Source organism: Folsomia candida, unplaced genomic scaffold (assembly GCF_002217175.1).
Source record: "Folsomia candida strain VU population unplaced genomic scaffold, ASM221717v1 Fcan01_Sc015, whole genome shotgun sequence".
Classification (NCBI taxonomy): Eukaryota; Metazoa; Arthropoda; class Collembola; order Entomobryomorpha; family Isotomidae; genus Folsomia; species Folsomia candida.
Window position 1 is genome coordinate 1,728,769 of NW_019091207.1, and position 14,993 is coordinate 1,743,761.

Consider the following 14,993-nt stretch of genomic DNA (forward strand, 5'->3'; position numbering starts at 1 on the left):
CAAAATTGGCTACTCTTTACTCTACAATTTGTCGTGCAGAATTTTAAAATAAATTCCCAGAGTGAAGAAATCATTAAAAATGTTCTGATTAGTCATCGAGTTCAACTAGCCACACCGATATATTTACATCAAACATACATCTCATCTCATATTCTACATATTCCCAAGTCAGTCAGTGATAATGATGAAACAGTGTTTATTTTGTTTTATATCTACACTTCCCCATATGCCATGAATCAATGCTGAATGCGAATGTTTACATGACATGAAATCCAGCCAGCTAGCAGACCACCTTTAGCTTTAGCAGAGATCCACTCCACTTTTCTTCCTGTGTTCATCATCTCTTTGTTCTTTCCCATCTAACCCATGCTAACCAATCCTCCTAAATGGCTCAAACTTGCAACAGCGCCCAACTTATTCCGATTCCAAGCACTGTAAAGTAAAGCAAACTCCTCCACACAGCCTGCTGCCTAGTGCTGCAAAACCAAACTGCAAATATAACGGGCGGAGTGTGCAGAAATTTCGCTAAAATAAAAGCATGCAAAAAAGAACTATGCAAATTCCTAGTCTCAACGCCATTTTAACAAATCTACAATAAAAAAAAAATATTTTATTAAATGAAAAAAAGTATAAAATTTTACTCAGCGGCGTCGAACCTTTACAATTCTTTACTTTCTGGAGAAAGCAATAGCAAACATTTTGCTAAAGTAAAGTGTATGCAAAACTATGCAATTTCCTAGTCTCAACGCCATTTTAACAAATCTATCAAAAAATATATTTTTTTAAATGAAACAAAACTAATAAATTTTCCTCAGCGGCGTTGAACTTTACAATTTTACTTTTTGGAGAAAGCAAACTCTGTTCATGAAGAAAATTCCTAACAAAATCTTTGAAAAAGTCGGCACAATTTTGACTTAAAGAGTCACGTAAAGCATCATTTATCCTCAAAAATCATCCACTAACTACATCCATATTATACACATCTCTCTCTCCTACTACTTACTTACTGTAAAGAAGAGACACGGCTAAAATAAGGCAACCAGGCCCGTCGTATTTTGTGTGAGTAAAGCAGCAGCAAGTTCAAAGACCAGCAGAATGGATGGAGCAAATCAATCACATACAAAACTTGCTGCTACTAAAAACCTTAAAGGAGCTCCCTTCTTGTAAACTAAACATTTAGTTAGTCTCCACTACTTCTCTTATATTTTAGACTTAATTAAATACGAGGGGAGCTCGTCTGGTGGTCATTCTCTGGATGGAAAAGATGGATCCAAATCTGGCTGGATTTCTGACAGAAAAGGATAACATTTTCGCTTTAATGTGACGACAGATTAAATAAAACCGTTTGTTTGTTTGTGTTTTACTTTTCCTCCGAGTGTTGACACGGAACTGTTTCGAGTAAATAGTAAAGACAATTAAATATAACGTGGTTGGTAGTTTGGTTCAGATAAGAGAACGGCGAATATCGTGGTGTATAAGCGCACGCAGAGGCAGAGTGTGTCAACCACCCGGAGGGTGTGGTTGAATTTTTAACCTTATCCATCCATTACCCAATGGTTCCCAGATAAGTTGAATAGATAACTGTGCAATGATCTTGTGAGTTAGGAAAGTCTTTTTGGAAAATACGAAGTTTTACATCTTTATTTTGTTTCTGTGCCGAGTTTTACACAAATTTTGTGAACAAAAAAGGTCTTCTTTCAATAAAAAGTGATCGACTTTAACCTGCTTCAACATGGCTGGAAATAATGTAAACTGTTCTTTGGACGATATCGACTTGGCTTGCCTTAAGGTAAATTTTAATAGTTTTTCTTTATCGTTGTTGTGATTCTGTTTACGACTTAAATCGGTTTAGTTATAATAGCGGTGTAAAAACATATGTGTGTAGTTTTTATATCGTCGGGTTTTTAGTACTATTATGGCTATAATATTCAACCATTAGGATTAAATAAAATATTCAAATGAGTATAAGCAAGCGGAAATGGCAAAAGTTATTATTATAATGACAATTATTCAGAGAGAATTATCAGGCATTGACAAATCGTCACTTCCGTGCGAGCATTAATGCGTGTGATGATGATGAATAAGCTTTCAAGCTTATCAAGCGATACGTTTTCGGAATGCCTATCCTGATAAGTCACACTTATTTACATACTACGAGCAACCTGTAATTTATTACAATGTTAAAAATATACTTATTTTCTTGACGTGATATACAATAAATTGATTTTTAATTGAAAAACAGCAGTGACAATCGATCAAATAGCATTACAATCTTTTTACTGTAATTAGATCGTTAATCCGCTATTAAATACATAAAATTACATCATAACTACCCCTCATAAAATTAATCTTAACATTAATTAGAAAGCATTAAAGCATTTTTATACGAGTACATTAAATCATTTCATGAATCTTTTGATGCTTTCTTTATTTAAAATACCTACCCTTATTATTTGCAATATGTATGTATCTTTGCCTGTTATAAATAATTAGCAAACTATAATATTCGAATTTTAGACAATCATGATCCACATAGATTACGAGGGTAAAGATGAATATGATAAACTACCAAATGCTAAATGCAAGACAATCCTGTACTAGAAATTTTTTGTATTCATTATCTATTTCAAAGTTGAGTTGACAGGAAGTAGTAGAAGATTAGCCTTCTTTTTTACAAACTCCTTGAATTTTTTTCTGCAACTTAATAAATTTGGCATTACAAAGTTTCATTTTTTATTTATTTCAATAATCTTTTTTAACACTTCATTCACTTTTACATACATTACACAGAAAAGTAGTTTCCGTGTAAAACAAGAATGACTCAGAGAGAAGAATGAATATGAATATTATGCATGTACATACATTCATCTCTAAAAAAAGTATGTATGTATGTGCAAACTGATAACAGCCAGCAAACAACAACTCGAACGTATCAGAATTGTCATGTGCTAGTAATTCCGCTATATGAGGGAAAGAATTGGGGATGAAATGAAATTGTGGATCCGTTTCATTAATAATATGCCACAAAAATATGTACCCATCAAATCTACAGTGGCCGCGGAAGCCGTGGGGACATGTGGGGGCATTAATATTGTAGGGTAGGAGAGAGAGGGGTTTATAAGATGGGGAGATGACGGGGATATCGAATAACCGTGGGGACATACATTACCCCTCTGTCCCCACGCTTCCGCGGCCACTGCTGTACCCTGTACATACATACTCACCCACCCAGTGGCCGCGGAAGCCGTGGGGACATCTGGGGACATTGCCATTGTAGGATAGGGGAGGGTATGGGGTTTATATATTATAATAACATGAACAAATGATGCGGACATCGAACAACCGTGGGGACATTGTCCCTCTGTCGACACCCTTCCGCGGCCACTGGTAGGCATCAAGCTTTCGAAATTTTACCACAGCCTGCGAGTACAATATCGAGAGTACTTTTGCTGACAGAATGGAATGAATGATGATGATCTTCTTCGTCTTCTCGATTCGTTGTTACACATTAGTTCTGGTAATTTTCCCTGCATTTTCGTTCCTCTTATGAAGATGCTTCTCATAGCCTGACATTTCGTGATTGTGTTTGAATAAGAGTAGCATTTTTATTTCGTATGAAGAAGAAGAAGGATCTTGAAAAACTACTTCTCCATTTTTTAATGAAATCGGGTTCAGTTAGTTATGCTGGGTAGTTACGTACTTATTACAGTGGAAGTCTCGTAGTGGTTGCTCTCCGATTTTGAACAAATTAGTGTCAATCGATGACAAATTTGGTTAGTATAAAATTTGCGAAAGGCATGATCTCCCAATGGGCACGTTTGGCAGAGATATTTGCATCCAAAGAGGAGAAAACGGGCCCTAAAATCGACAAATTGTACACTTTCCAACTTTACTGCGCGTTTTCTCCTCTTGGGATGCAAATATCTCTGCCAAACGTGCCCATTGGGAGATCGTGTCTTTTGCGAATTTCATACTAATTAAATTTGTGCTCAATTTACACTAATTTTCTCAAAATTTCAGAGCAAACACTGGGAGACCCTCCATTGTTACTTTGATTACGTAATGAATCCGGTTATAATGACACGTATCCGATAAATAAATGCCGCACAATTGAATAAAATTCATTATTCACTTAATTAATTTGAACTCCTTAAAATAAACTGCAGTAATTTTGTCTGTAGTTAATTTGATGAATCTTGAATGACATAGCTCGACACGCCTTGTGCTTGTACCTCGTCGAGTAGCTGTGTGTCGATCTCTTTAATCGCACAAAGTCTTCTTGAAAATCGAGATGAATATCATTAACGGATTTTATCATCATTTCTTGGCACTCTTTCTCATTTTTCCTTCTTATTGTCTGGCTCACTCGGTTGTATGATTTTCAATTTAAGCTTAATTAACGGATTGCGGTTTCATACTTGATGAGAATGCGAAAGCAAATGTAGCGATTTAAAAAATAATTGATATGAAAATTTGGCATAAATCATTCATCACAAGGACTCGTTAATTAATCAATTTATTTTATTTCACTTAGGACCCTGCCGGAATTTTCGAACTAATTGAAGTCGTTGGAAATGGGACGTATGGACAAGTTTACAAAGGTCGCCACACGAAAACTGGACAGTTGGCTGGTAAGCAAATGCATATTATTTGATATTGAAAAATCAGCACTTTAAAAATTTATATCTTCTTCTTTTAGCTATCAAAGTTATGGATGTGGTAAGCAAAATAAATAAAATATCTTATTTATTTAAGCACGTGACACTATTTTAATTTTTTCTTTTACTCCAATTCTCTCAGACGGAAGATGAAGAAGAAGAAATCAAACTTGAGATAAATGTGCTCAAGAAATATTCACATCATAGAAACATCGCTACGTATTATGGTGCATTCATTAAGAAATCTCCGCCAGGTAAGTAGTATTAATAATACATTTATGTTTAGCTATTAAAAAATGAGTTGTATGATGTGATTCATGATTTTTATTTTTGCAGGACGAGATGACCAGCTTTGGGTGAGGACAATTACTTACAACACTTTAGAAATTTGTTGGGTGCACGTACTAAAATTTTGATTTTAACACAATTTCCATAGCTGGTCATGGAATACTGCGGAGCAGGGAGCATTACCGACTTGGTCAAGTCAACGAGGGGTCAATCCTTAAAAGAGGAATGGATAGCTTACGTTTGCCGTGAAATCCTCCGGGGTTTGTCTCACCTCCATGCAAATAAAGTGATTCACAGGGACATTAAAGGACAAAATGTTTTGCTCACTGAAAACGCTGGTAAGTTAAGCAAAATTAAGTACATAAATCGTTAGGCATAAAGAGCCATTGCCAAATTAATCTTGCAGGTCGTCATTAAATATTTATTTAAATGGTCATTCATTATACACTTTATAGAAGTCAAACTCGTTGATTTTGGAGTATCTGCACAATTAGACAGGACAATTGGACGACGAAATACGTTCATTGGCACGCCGTAAGTCGAATACATCGATTATGACAAAGTCTATTTGCATAAATAAAATTATAAATCCCTGATTGTCTCTTAATTCGATAAAGGTACTGGATGGCACCAGAAGTATGTGGCACAATATTTTATAACAAAATAATCATGCAATTAAGCTTACTGCAAAATCCTCATGTTTAACATGTCATGATTATAATAGGTCATTGCATGCGACGAAAACCCGGAGGCGACATATGACAATAGGAGCGATTTATGGTCTTTGGGGTAAGTTCTTAATCACCGGTAATACAATAAATAAGAGATAATAACCCTTTCAATAATTTTCTTTTCAGAATAACTGCAATAGAAATGGCCGAATCTGCACCCCCGTTGTGTAAATATGACACATAAAATAAAATAATCCCCTAATTTGTTGTGTACTAAATATGTAAATGATTTTTCTACAGGTGAGATGCATCCAATGCGGGCATTGTTCTTGATTCCTAGGTATGTAAAACTAACATATTCTGTACAAGACCATATTTTACGTTGATGTTTCTTGCTTTCTCCAGAAATCCTCCACCGAGGCTCAAGTCAAAAAGGTGGTCAAAGAGATTCCACTCTTTCATTGAAACAGTACTTGTAAAGGTGAGTGCTGCTTTCCTTACGTTTTGGTGTCATGCATTATTCAGGTCACAAATCTTACAAGTAAACTCAAGATTTTCTAACCAGCCAAGTCTCGTAAAATTTGCAATTTTCCGAATAAATATATCGCTTCATCTCTACATTACGCATTTCTCCTTTCACTTTCACTGGGCTGGATGGATTTGCAAGGGAAATGAACCTTGATGACGCTGAATAATATCAATCTTGCTGTTGCTTGACTTGAGCAAATTTGAATTCTAAATGAATGTATTATTCTTTACAGGACTATACACAACGGCCCCCGACTGATCAATTACTGAAGCATCCATTTATTCGTGACCAACCGACAGAAAGACAAGTCAGTGCTAAAACATGCAATTAAATTCTGCTACGGTTTTTGGAAATATTGATCTCACTTTAGGTTCGAATCCAACTGAAAGACCATATTGACAGATGTAAGAAAAGAAACCAGCAAAATAAGAATGAAAAAGGCCGGTGAGTAGTTGAATTTTATGAGTTGTGACTAATTATACTTACCTTTAATGAACGAATCTAATTGCATGCATGAAATTTTACCCCCAGATTTTCTGATGATGAAGAAGACGACGAGGAAACGGAGGATAAACCAGGCGAACGTGGGGAGGAAATTAAACCAAAAGAAAATACGTTGAGACGTAACTTCCATGTAAGTTAATCAGTGGCCGCGGAAGCGTAGGGACAATATCCCCACGGTTGTTCGATGTCCCCATCATTTGTCCATGTTATGCAAACCCCCTCCCTCCCATATCCTAGAATGCTAATGTCCCCGCAGCTTCCGCGGCCACTATATGTACTTTATCATGTATGTTAATCTGCAACGCTGAATTTCATGTTATTTTTTCTACTTAACAGGCTTTGCAAGTAGAAGAACCAGGTATGGAAGGTTACCCTGAATAAATACGAAATATTCATTAAGAAAGTAATTAACTTTAAATATGTATAAATTAAAATTTAGGTCCACCATCTCGGCCACCATTACCTTCCAGACTAATCGTTGTTCCTGATGCGCTGCCACCACCCCCAAGTCGTCCCTTACCTCCCACTCCACGTGGAGCCGTGGAACCCGATGATGTTGAGGATGACGACGAAGAGGAAGTGGAATTTGTGCCGGTTGGTCCAAATTAGTTTGTATTTATTTATTTATCAACAAGGTTTTTAAAAATTGTTCTATATAATCATTTCAGAATCAAATGATTAAGAAAAGAAATGATGGAACGCTATTAGGTTAGAGTTAGATAAAATTGTAATCTAATTAATTAAATCTAATTAAATTAATTATTATTAGCTTCAGAATCTCCGCGTCCTGTCCCAGAAACTGGGCCTTCCAGACCACTTCCGCCAACTCCAGGTTGAATAACTTTCATTGATTAGTTGTTATGTACATACATTACTTACTTATTGCGTTTTTTAGATGAAAGTCAAGGAACATTAGTCACAAGGGTAAAAATTCCTTTATATTATCCAGTCTCAAGGATTTTGCACTCTTATACTCACGATAAGTTAATTAAAACACAGATAAGAGGACCTCCTCGCCCAGGAGGTGATGGCCATGGAGCCAGAACGTCCGTTCTGCCTGATTTGCTTCCTCAGACATCCGACCAAGACGTAAGTTCATTCAATAAAGATTTTCCCAAATTATATATTCCCCAATTTCTAAAATGTATGAAAAACGGAGTGTTTGCGTGTGAGTTTTACTATTAAATACTATTATATTAAATCATCAAACAACCCCAAACATATTCGAGGACGAGGATAACGGGTTGTATGAGGGTAAGCAGGAAATGTCCTACTCAAGATTTGTTGATGGCCTTTTTTGGAAATTTTGGTTTGGCTTCTGTATGTATGATCAGTTTATTTTAGTGTTTTTTGACGTTTCGTGTTAATTTGCAAAGTAGTATTCTTATTCAATTTAGTGAACGTATTAGTAATAATCACGTGGTTTGATATTATTTACAGATGCAAATGGTTCGTGAGCGAGAACGCGAGCGAATCCCACCCCCTCATCCAGCTCACCCCCCACCGCAGATGATTGGTCAGGGGCCAAAGCAAAAATCATTTATAACTTTTGGTTTCAATCAGATTGCCAACTCGTCGTCAGCTTCGTCATCTCCGTCAAGACCGTCAATCAATGTAAATGTCGAGGGTGTCAATCCCGGCTCGCAGAATAGTGACACGCCTGAAATTCGGAAATATAAGAAGAGGTACGTACATACATATCCTCACGCAATGAGTAAATTACAGCACAAATTAATTACTACGTCCAATTTATTTTGCAGATTTAACAGCGAAATCCTATGCGCTGCTCTTTGGGGAGTTAATTTACTGATTGGTACTGAAAATGGGCTTATGCTTCTCGATAGATCCGGACAAGTAAGTAAAGTGCATGCATTTCATGCATACATCTGTGCTCCATCGATAAATGTACAGGCAGTTTGCAAACCTACGTTTTTAAAATTTCCGTAACTTGAGTATGGTCAAAATTTCCGGAGCCAATCCATTTTGAAATCATTCTGGGTTTCCTCTGAAGATTTTGAATTATGTCCACGGAAATTTTGACTCAACTCAAGAGATAAGATAGGGAAAGTTACAGAAATTTTAAATACGTTAGTTTTGCTAATTTCCTAATGTACTATTTTGATTTAAACATTTATTTTTCAGGGAAAAGTCTACCAACTCATAAGTAGGCGTCGTTTCCAACAAATGGAGGTATTTTACTTTCATCACCTGAAAACGAAAATATTTATTTCCTTAATTTTAAACGAACTGTTTTTTTGTAGGTGTTGGAAGGCCAAAATATTTTGGTAACAATCAGTGGGAAGAAAAATCGCGTTCGAGTGTACGTATAACTTTTACATATTTTATTGGCCTACTATTTGCATAGAATTAAATAAATATGTAATTATGATTTAATTACAGGTACTATTTATCCTGGCTGAAAGGAAAGATTTTGAGAACTGAAAGTGGTGAAGGAGAACGAAGAAATGGTTATATTAATGTCGGGGAACTCCAGGTTTGCGTAATTTGAACCTACAATTTTTTTTCTGTTTGTGCCGTTTTCATTATTATCAAATACTTGTAATTATATAATTTGCACTGTTTTTCTAGGGAGCAACGCATTTCAAGAGTAAGTAAATATATATTTTGCGACGAAAAGTATGGCTGAAAATGGTTCTAAAATTTTAAATTGCTTATTTCCCCACTACAGTTGTGAAATATGAACGAATCAAGTTTCTCGTAATTGCTTTGAAGGATGCAATCGAAATTTATGCGTGGGCTCCGGTTAGCAAAATTTGATTAATAATTGAGCTATTTTTACGACGCGCATACTTAATCCTTATTTGTCCTTTGTGTTCTAGAAACCTTACCACAAATTCATGGCGTTCAAGGTAAGATTATAAACTATGGATTGCTTTGAATGATAATCAGTATGAATTTTTTGATTTTTTTGATTTGATAGGCATTTTCCGACCTTTTGTACAAACCATTGTTAGTCGACCTTACTGTAGAGGAGGGGTCTAGGTTAAAAGTCATTTACGGCTCGGCTCAGGGATTTCATGGTGAGATTTTAAATTTGATTGGTGATTTGTACATATAATGATGGATTAACCTAACATTTTTATTATTTTTTGAAATTTCAGCAATTGATCTTGATTCTGCTTCAGTTTACGATCTCTATGCTCCCAAACATAATCAAGGACCAATTTCTCCTCATTGCATTGTGACGCTGCCAAACTCAAATGGACTGCAGCTTCTCTTGTGCTATGACAATGAAGGGGTGGGTTTCATGATTCATACTTTTGTAGTTTTATTGCATTCCTAAAATTGATTTCTTTATTACTTTAGGTTTACGTATCCACTAGTGGAAAAATTTCAAAGTCAGTCGTTCTCCAATGGGGTGAGCTACCAAGTTCGGTTGCCTACATTGGCACCGGACAAGTAATGGGCTGGGGTCAGAAAGCAATCGAGATTAGGTAATATTTTGGTTTAACACACTAGTTAACAGTTGGAATGAAGTATAATTTCGCTTTATTTTTTTTAGATCTGTGGAAACTGGTCATTTAGGTATGTTGAAGACTTAACTCGTCTCGTATTTCAGAGCTATAAATGTAACACAAATTAATACAAACTTTATATAATCCTTAGATGGCGTGTTTATGCACAAAAAGGTAATTAATTAATTTACATACATTTGTGTAAGAGTAGAAACAACATGAAAATCAGTTGTTCCTCTTTGTTAAGGTGTTTAAACTTTAAAGTTCAGTCTTGCTAATTAATTTCCAACTATTCTTCCCTTTTCAGAGTCAACGTCTAAAGTTCCTTTGCGAACGGAATGATAAAGTCTTTTTCTCGTCCGCAAAAGGAGGTGGGGCTTCACAGATCTACTTCATGACTTTAAATAAACCTGGTCTTGCAAACTGGTAAATTTCCGCGTCAACAAATAGAAATTTCTATCCATACTCTAAAATAAAATAAGTGTAGTCACGCTTATTCTTATAAATAGCTTAATATCCAATACCCAAAACTATTTGTATTGTGTAAGTTAGTAGATAAATAACTAGGAAAAAATATTATGATTGTTGCATTCTTTCCAATCTTACTCGCATTTAAAAGCTCTCATTTTGTACCTATCAATTTATAACTTTATTGAGGGGATCATACGAAATTATTATTATCTTTCACACACATTTATGTATGCCTATAAATACCATGCGGCTTCTAAATATACTAATTTATACATAAATAAGTCCCAAACAAATTAAGTAAATGACACTATAATGCACAGCAACCTTTTCGTAGTTTGCAATTTGAATATAATGATTATATAAATATATACATAAGTCAGGTTTACAATTAGTCGAATCCCAGGCATGCATATTATTAAGTATTCCTGCTACTAAATATTATTATCCATAAATACCTAATTTACTGATAAGAAGGGCGAACATGCCAATTTTTTCAACCTTCCCGACTGCAGCATGCTCCTCCAGGCCAATACTTATCTACTTATGATTATTATCTATTATTACATGACTTAATAGCAGATGGATTATCTATGTCATAATAAATATAGATGATAAATATATGTACGGATTCAAATTTTATAAATTTATTATGTATGCATTCAATTTGGAAAGACTTTTTGTAACTTTAGGAATGAATGCTTGTTAAAAATAATTAGTACCAAAAAAACTAAATACATACATGCAATTCTTACTGCTAAATAAGACAACAAATTGTACCTTTTTGACACACTTGCTTTTCAAAAAACTTTCTCATGATATATACTCTAAAACTGGAAATTTTTTAAAAAATTTGTTTCTATTCTCTACGTACGTACATTTCCATAAATAAATATTTGACAACCATTCATATTTAATGTTGCGTTCACATCAATAATTTATGTATAAGTTGTTTGTGCAGTGTTAAATTATTATTATGCAAATTCAATTGTTTACCACGTTGTTACATTATATACCGTTTTGTATATCAAATTATTATATAAGTTTGTGTCTCGAATAAAGCTATATTTCAAGCGTTCGTTAAATAATCATTCATGGTGAAACCCTTAACGTATATCATTTATCGTCAAAATTGTCACATTTTTAAGCATTTCTCCGCTCTGGGAATTTATTTTAAAATTCTGGACGACACATTTGTAGAGCAGAGGTCGTTACCAATTTTTTAAAAATTCACACTCCAGATTTTGACACTTTTTAGCGGAGGAGATCTCAAATTTAAGAACCCTTCAGAAAAATTGGTACTCATCAAAACTGCGTTAAAAACCTCACCCCCATTCCATTAATCAACTACTACAAATTTATCATCCAGAATTTTAAAATAAATTCCCAGAGCGGAGAAAAACATTTTTATTTTGACGATTTTGCCATCAAGTCTACACTAATTCATAATTGAAACATTCATTCCTACATATTTCATCTGTCTCAACTTCCTTCCTTCCTGTAAATACCTACCTACTCTCGCACCCTCATTTCATTTCATACACACTTCTAAGCAGATTGGGAGGTAGAGGTTGTTCCATCCATGATTTCCAACCTATGGAGTCCATTTCCTCGCAACTATTGCTTTCACCAGGCTAGGTATCGTATCAGGCGCAGTCGTGAAATCTTTAAAATTTCTGGGAATCCACACCTCTCTCTCTCTTCCCACCATGCATCCATCCTTTCTCTATCTCGTCCGTCGTCCTCCTTGGTTGTCTGACTGAGCAGAGAAAGCAGAGAGAGTCGAATTGTGCCGTTGGTTGCGAGGTCTTGGTTACAGTCCATAGTAGTCACCAACGATTTGCTTGGCTTGTATGTTTTTGTACCCATCGTCGTCTCTCCCAAGTTGAATTAGGTTCATTTTATTTTCGTTCTTTGGTGAAAGTGGGTGAGCAGATTCCTGGTCTCTCTTCCAAATACACGGGTATTACATACATCGTAGCTACGTAGCTGCTTACAAGTGGGGAAAGAACCCTCTTTTCTTCCACTCTTTGACTGCCTGGCTCTAGCTTATTGGCATACACTTCACTTACTCAAATCAAAGGAAAACAAGAATTTCTTCGTTACATTATCCACTTCCAAATAGAATAAAACAGCGTCGTCTCGCCTCCTCGAGAGAAACTGCGTCATCCAAGATAAAACCCGTACAAATTATCTCAACTTAACTGAAATAGGTGAGTAAACACGTGCATAATTAACATATCTTAAACCCAATTCCCCCAGCATTTGCATATGTACTTAACCCCGCAACAATTATGAGTACGAACCATAGCCTTGAACTAATTTCTTGTATAATCTCTCTCCCATTGATTTAGACGAATTTATATCATCACGATCAAAACCAGACCAGAAGTTTGCTTTTCATCCATCCCATCGTCATCATCTCTCTCTCCACGAGCGGAGAGAAAGTCCATGAATTCTTCCCGGAACCAAGAGCAGAAGAAGACGAAGTAGCAGCAGCATTATTTGATTCAGTTCCACCATCACCATCACCAATACGAAAGCAGCCTTTTCCATACAATACGGGCCAAACCACTCGACTGAAGCCAAACTTTCCCCTGAGAAAGCTATGCCGAGTTGTAGGAAAATTTCATCTCCATTTCAACCCGTGTCGGATAAAGATTCCCAGGAATGCCCAAGTTGTAAAGAGATCTTTACATGTTCCGTCACCCTCCAGGTTCACAGGCAGGAGCATGCTCTCCCCAATGTGAAACAATTCACAAATTCCAACTCCGATCCTCCCCCACCGGAAACCAGTTGCTCTCGATAAGCTACGATTGTCTCATCTGCGACGCGTCGTTCGGGTCGAGGGAACTGCTTATCCAACATTCAAACATCCATCTTATCGGGCATTCCTGCCACAGCGCGCAGTGCCAACAATTATATCACGGGACAACAATAACCAACAATGAAATTAACAAATCAACTACTCCGGAAAATAGTCACTTTTTACAAATTATGTCGTCCCAACTATGTAAATCTACTTCGTCATATCAGGGGGGCTCCCAGAAAGAGGGTAATAATTCCGATAATAATAATAGCAAAAAAATAGCGAGAAACCATAAGTCTGACACCAATTCGGATTCGACCAGCACCACGAAATACTCAAACAACCTCTCCACGAAACCACGTGGTAGCCACCACGTTCCTCCCATTGTTTATCTAAAAATACCCATGAAATTAAAGGTACAACAGGCCACCAATTCTGCGCCGCCGAGTAGTCGCGCCACAAAAAGTAGTAGCGCGATAAATAACCCCAGAAATAAGAAGCTCTATCAGTGCAAATCCTGTCAGAAAGTTTTATCCAGTAAAATGTCATACCTGGAGCATTCCAGGATTCATTGCACGAATAAAAAGGGGCCGGAACGGCATAAATGTCCCCTTTGTGGGAAGTCATACGCCGTAAAAAACACGCTTACACAACACATGACGCTCCATGAAAATAACGCCACGACCAACACGACGACGCCTCCGAGTTTCTATAGCTGTTCCATTTGCTGCGATAGTTTTCCCACGCAGCAGAAATTGGATTATCACACCTGTCCAGGGGTGAACAGAAGGGGGGAAAGTTTCCGGTGTAAGATTTGCAGGAAAATATTTGCCCGTAAAGAGTGGCGAACGAGACATTATTTAAGCTCGCATAGCAATGGGGAAAGTTGTTTTCGGTGTGAAATCTGCGGAGATATTTTTCCAGATGAACAATTCTACCTGATTCATGCACAAGTTCATTTTTCTCATGAGATTAAAAGGGCGTTTTTAGATTGTCGGGTGTGTGGGAAAACCTTTCCGGGGAAAGATTTGTATGAAAAGCATAGTTGTCGATGTGCGGCGGTGGTTAATTCGCGTTAATTTAATGTGACGGACAGGTGTTTCGGGGGAAAGTAAGTAAGACTTGGGAGAAATAAGGGAGAGAAAGTGGTTTCTTGCAGGGAAATATTTTGACCTGGGAGAAATGCAAGGTGCAAGAAACTTAGTCCCGCAAATATGGCTCATACGGCGGGTGGCTAGATGGCGCATAATTCTTGCACTTTCTCCCAGTTTCTTGCACCTTACATTTCTTGTGTTTCTTGCAGCTACATATTTTGACCTGCAAGAAATGCAAGGTGCAAGAAACTATGTACGTCCGCCGCTATACTTCATACGGCGCGTGGTTAGATGATGCACATTTCTTGCACTTTCTCCCAGTTTCTTGCACCTTGCATTTCTTGCATTTCTTCCTTTTCAGTTTAAGAAATGTAGCAAACCCCCAAGACCCGAAACACTGGGTGGAAGTAGGTAAATAAATATTTGCAAGAAATAACCGCAACAAATTTGTTTCTTGCAGCTATTTTGCCCTGCAAAAAATGCAAGGCGCAAGAAA

General features: G+C 36.5%; 2 protein-coding genes across 4 annotated transcripts; both read left to right on the forward strand.

Annotated features, from left to right (window-relative positions):
- Window positions 1-1,095: 1,095 nt before the first annotated feature.
- Window positions 1,096-11,682, forward strand: LOC110856138 (misshapen-like kinase 1). Of its 3 annotated transcripts, none has more exons than XM_035856845.1 (35): window positions 1,096-1,789; window positions 4,535-4,631; window positions 4,700-4,719; window positions 4,801-4,912; window positions 4,995-5,014; window positions 5,095-5,284; window positions 5,402-5,480; window positions 5,564-5,582; window positions 5,671-5,735; window positions 5,804-5,844; window positions 5,918-5,957; window positions 6,023-6,098; window positions 6,379-6,453; window positions 6,517-6,590; window positions 6,678-6,780; window positions 6,987-7,008; window positions 7,090-7,244; window positions 7,319-7,358; window positions 7,420-7,482; window positions 7,546-7,574; window positions 7,650-7,739; window positions 8,214-8,335; window positions 8,411-8,504; window positions 8,793-8,840; window positions 8,912-8,970; window positions 9,051-9,150; window positions 9,240-9,258; window positions 9,340-9,413; window positions 9,491-9,520; window positions 9,592-9,691; window positions 9,773-9,909; window positions 9,978-10,105; window positions 10,174-10,196; window positions 10,278-10,300; window positions 10,434-11,682. In XM_035856845.1, exons 1-35 carry the CDS (start codon window positions 1,733-1,735, stop codon window positions 10,554-10,556), a joined length of 2,547 nt encoding a protein of 848 aa, XP_035712738.1. In that variant the 5' UTR covers window positions 1,096-1,732; the 3' UTR covers window positions 10,557-11,682. The 3 variants fall into 3 exon arrangements, with proteins under 3 accessions (XP_035712738.1, XP_021960278.1, XP_021960280.1); XM_022104586.2 differs by having other exon boundaries at window positions 1,097-1,789; window positions 8,091-8,335; XM_022104588.2 differs by having other exon boundaries at window positions 1,098-1,789; window positions 8,091-8,335; window positions 9,051-9,144.
- A 684-nt stretch (window positions 11,683-12,366) lies between these two features.
- On the forward strand, window positions 12,367-14,930 carry LOC118437655 (zinc finger protein 287-like). The gene is made up of 2 exons (XM_035856847.1): window positions 12,367-12,807; window positions 12,949-14,930. The coding sequence occupies exon 2, from the start codon at window positions 13,292-13,294 to the stop codon at window positions 14,480-14,482; it is 1,191 nt and encodes a 396-aa protein (XP_035712740.1). The 5' UTR covers window positions 12,367-12,807; window positions 12,949-13,291; the 3' UTR covers window positions 14,483-14,930.
- Window positions 14,931-14,993: the final 63 nt, after the last annotated feature.

Bases quoted from the DNA above. Each gene is read 5' to 3' on its own strand.
- LOC110856138 (XM_022104586.2), top strand. From the start codon at position 1,733: ATGGCTGGAAATAATGTAAACTGTTCTTTGGACGATATCGACTTGGCT. The intron at 4,632-4,699 runs GTAAGCAAATGC...TTCTTCTTTTAG, and splicing joins GAAAACTGGACAGTTGGCTG to CTATCAAAGTTATGGATGTG. The intron at 4,913-4,994 runs GTAAGTAGTATT...TTATTTTTGCAG, and splicing joins CATTAAGAAATCTCCGCCAG to GACGAGATGACCAGCTTTGG.
- LOC118437655 (XM_035856847.1), top strand. From the start codon at position 13,292: ATGTTCCGTCACCCTCCAGGTTCACAGGCAGGAGCATGCTCTCCCCAA.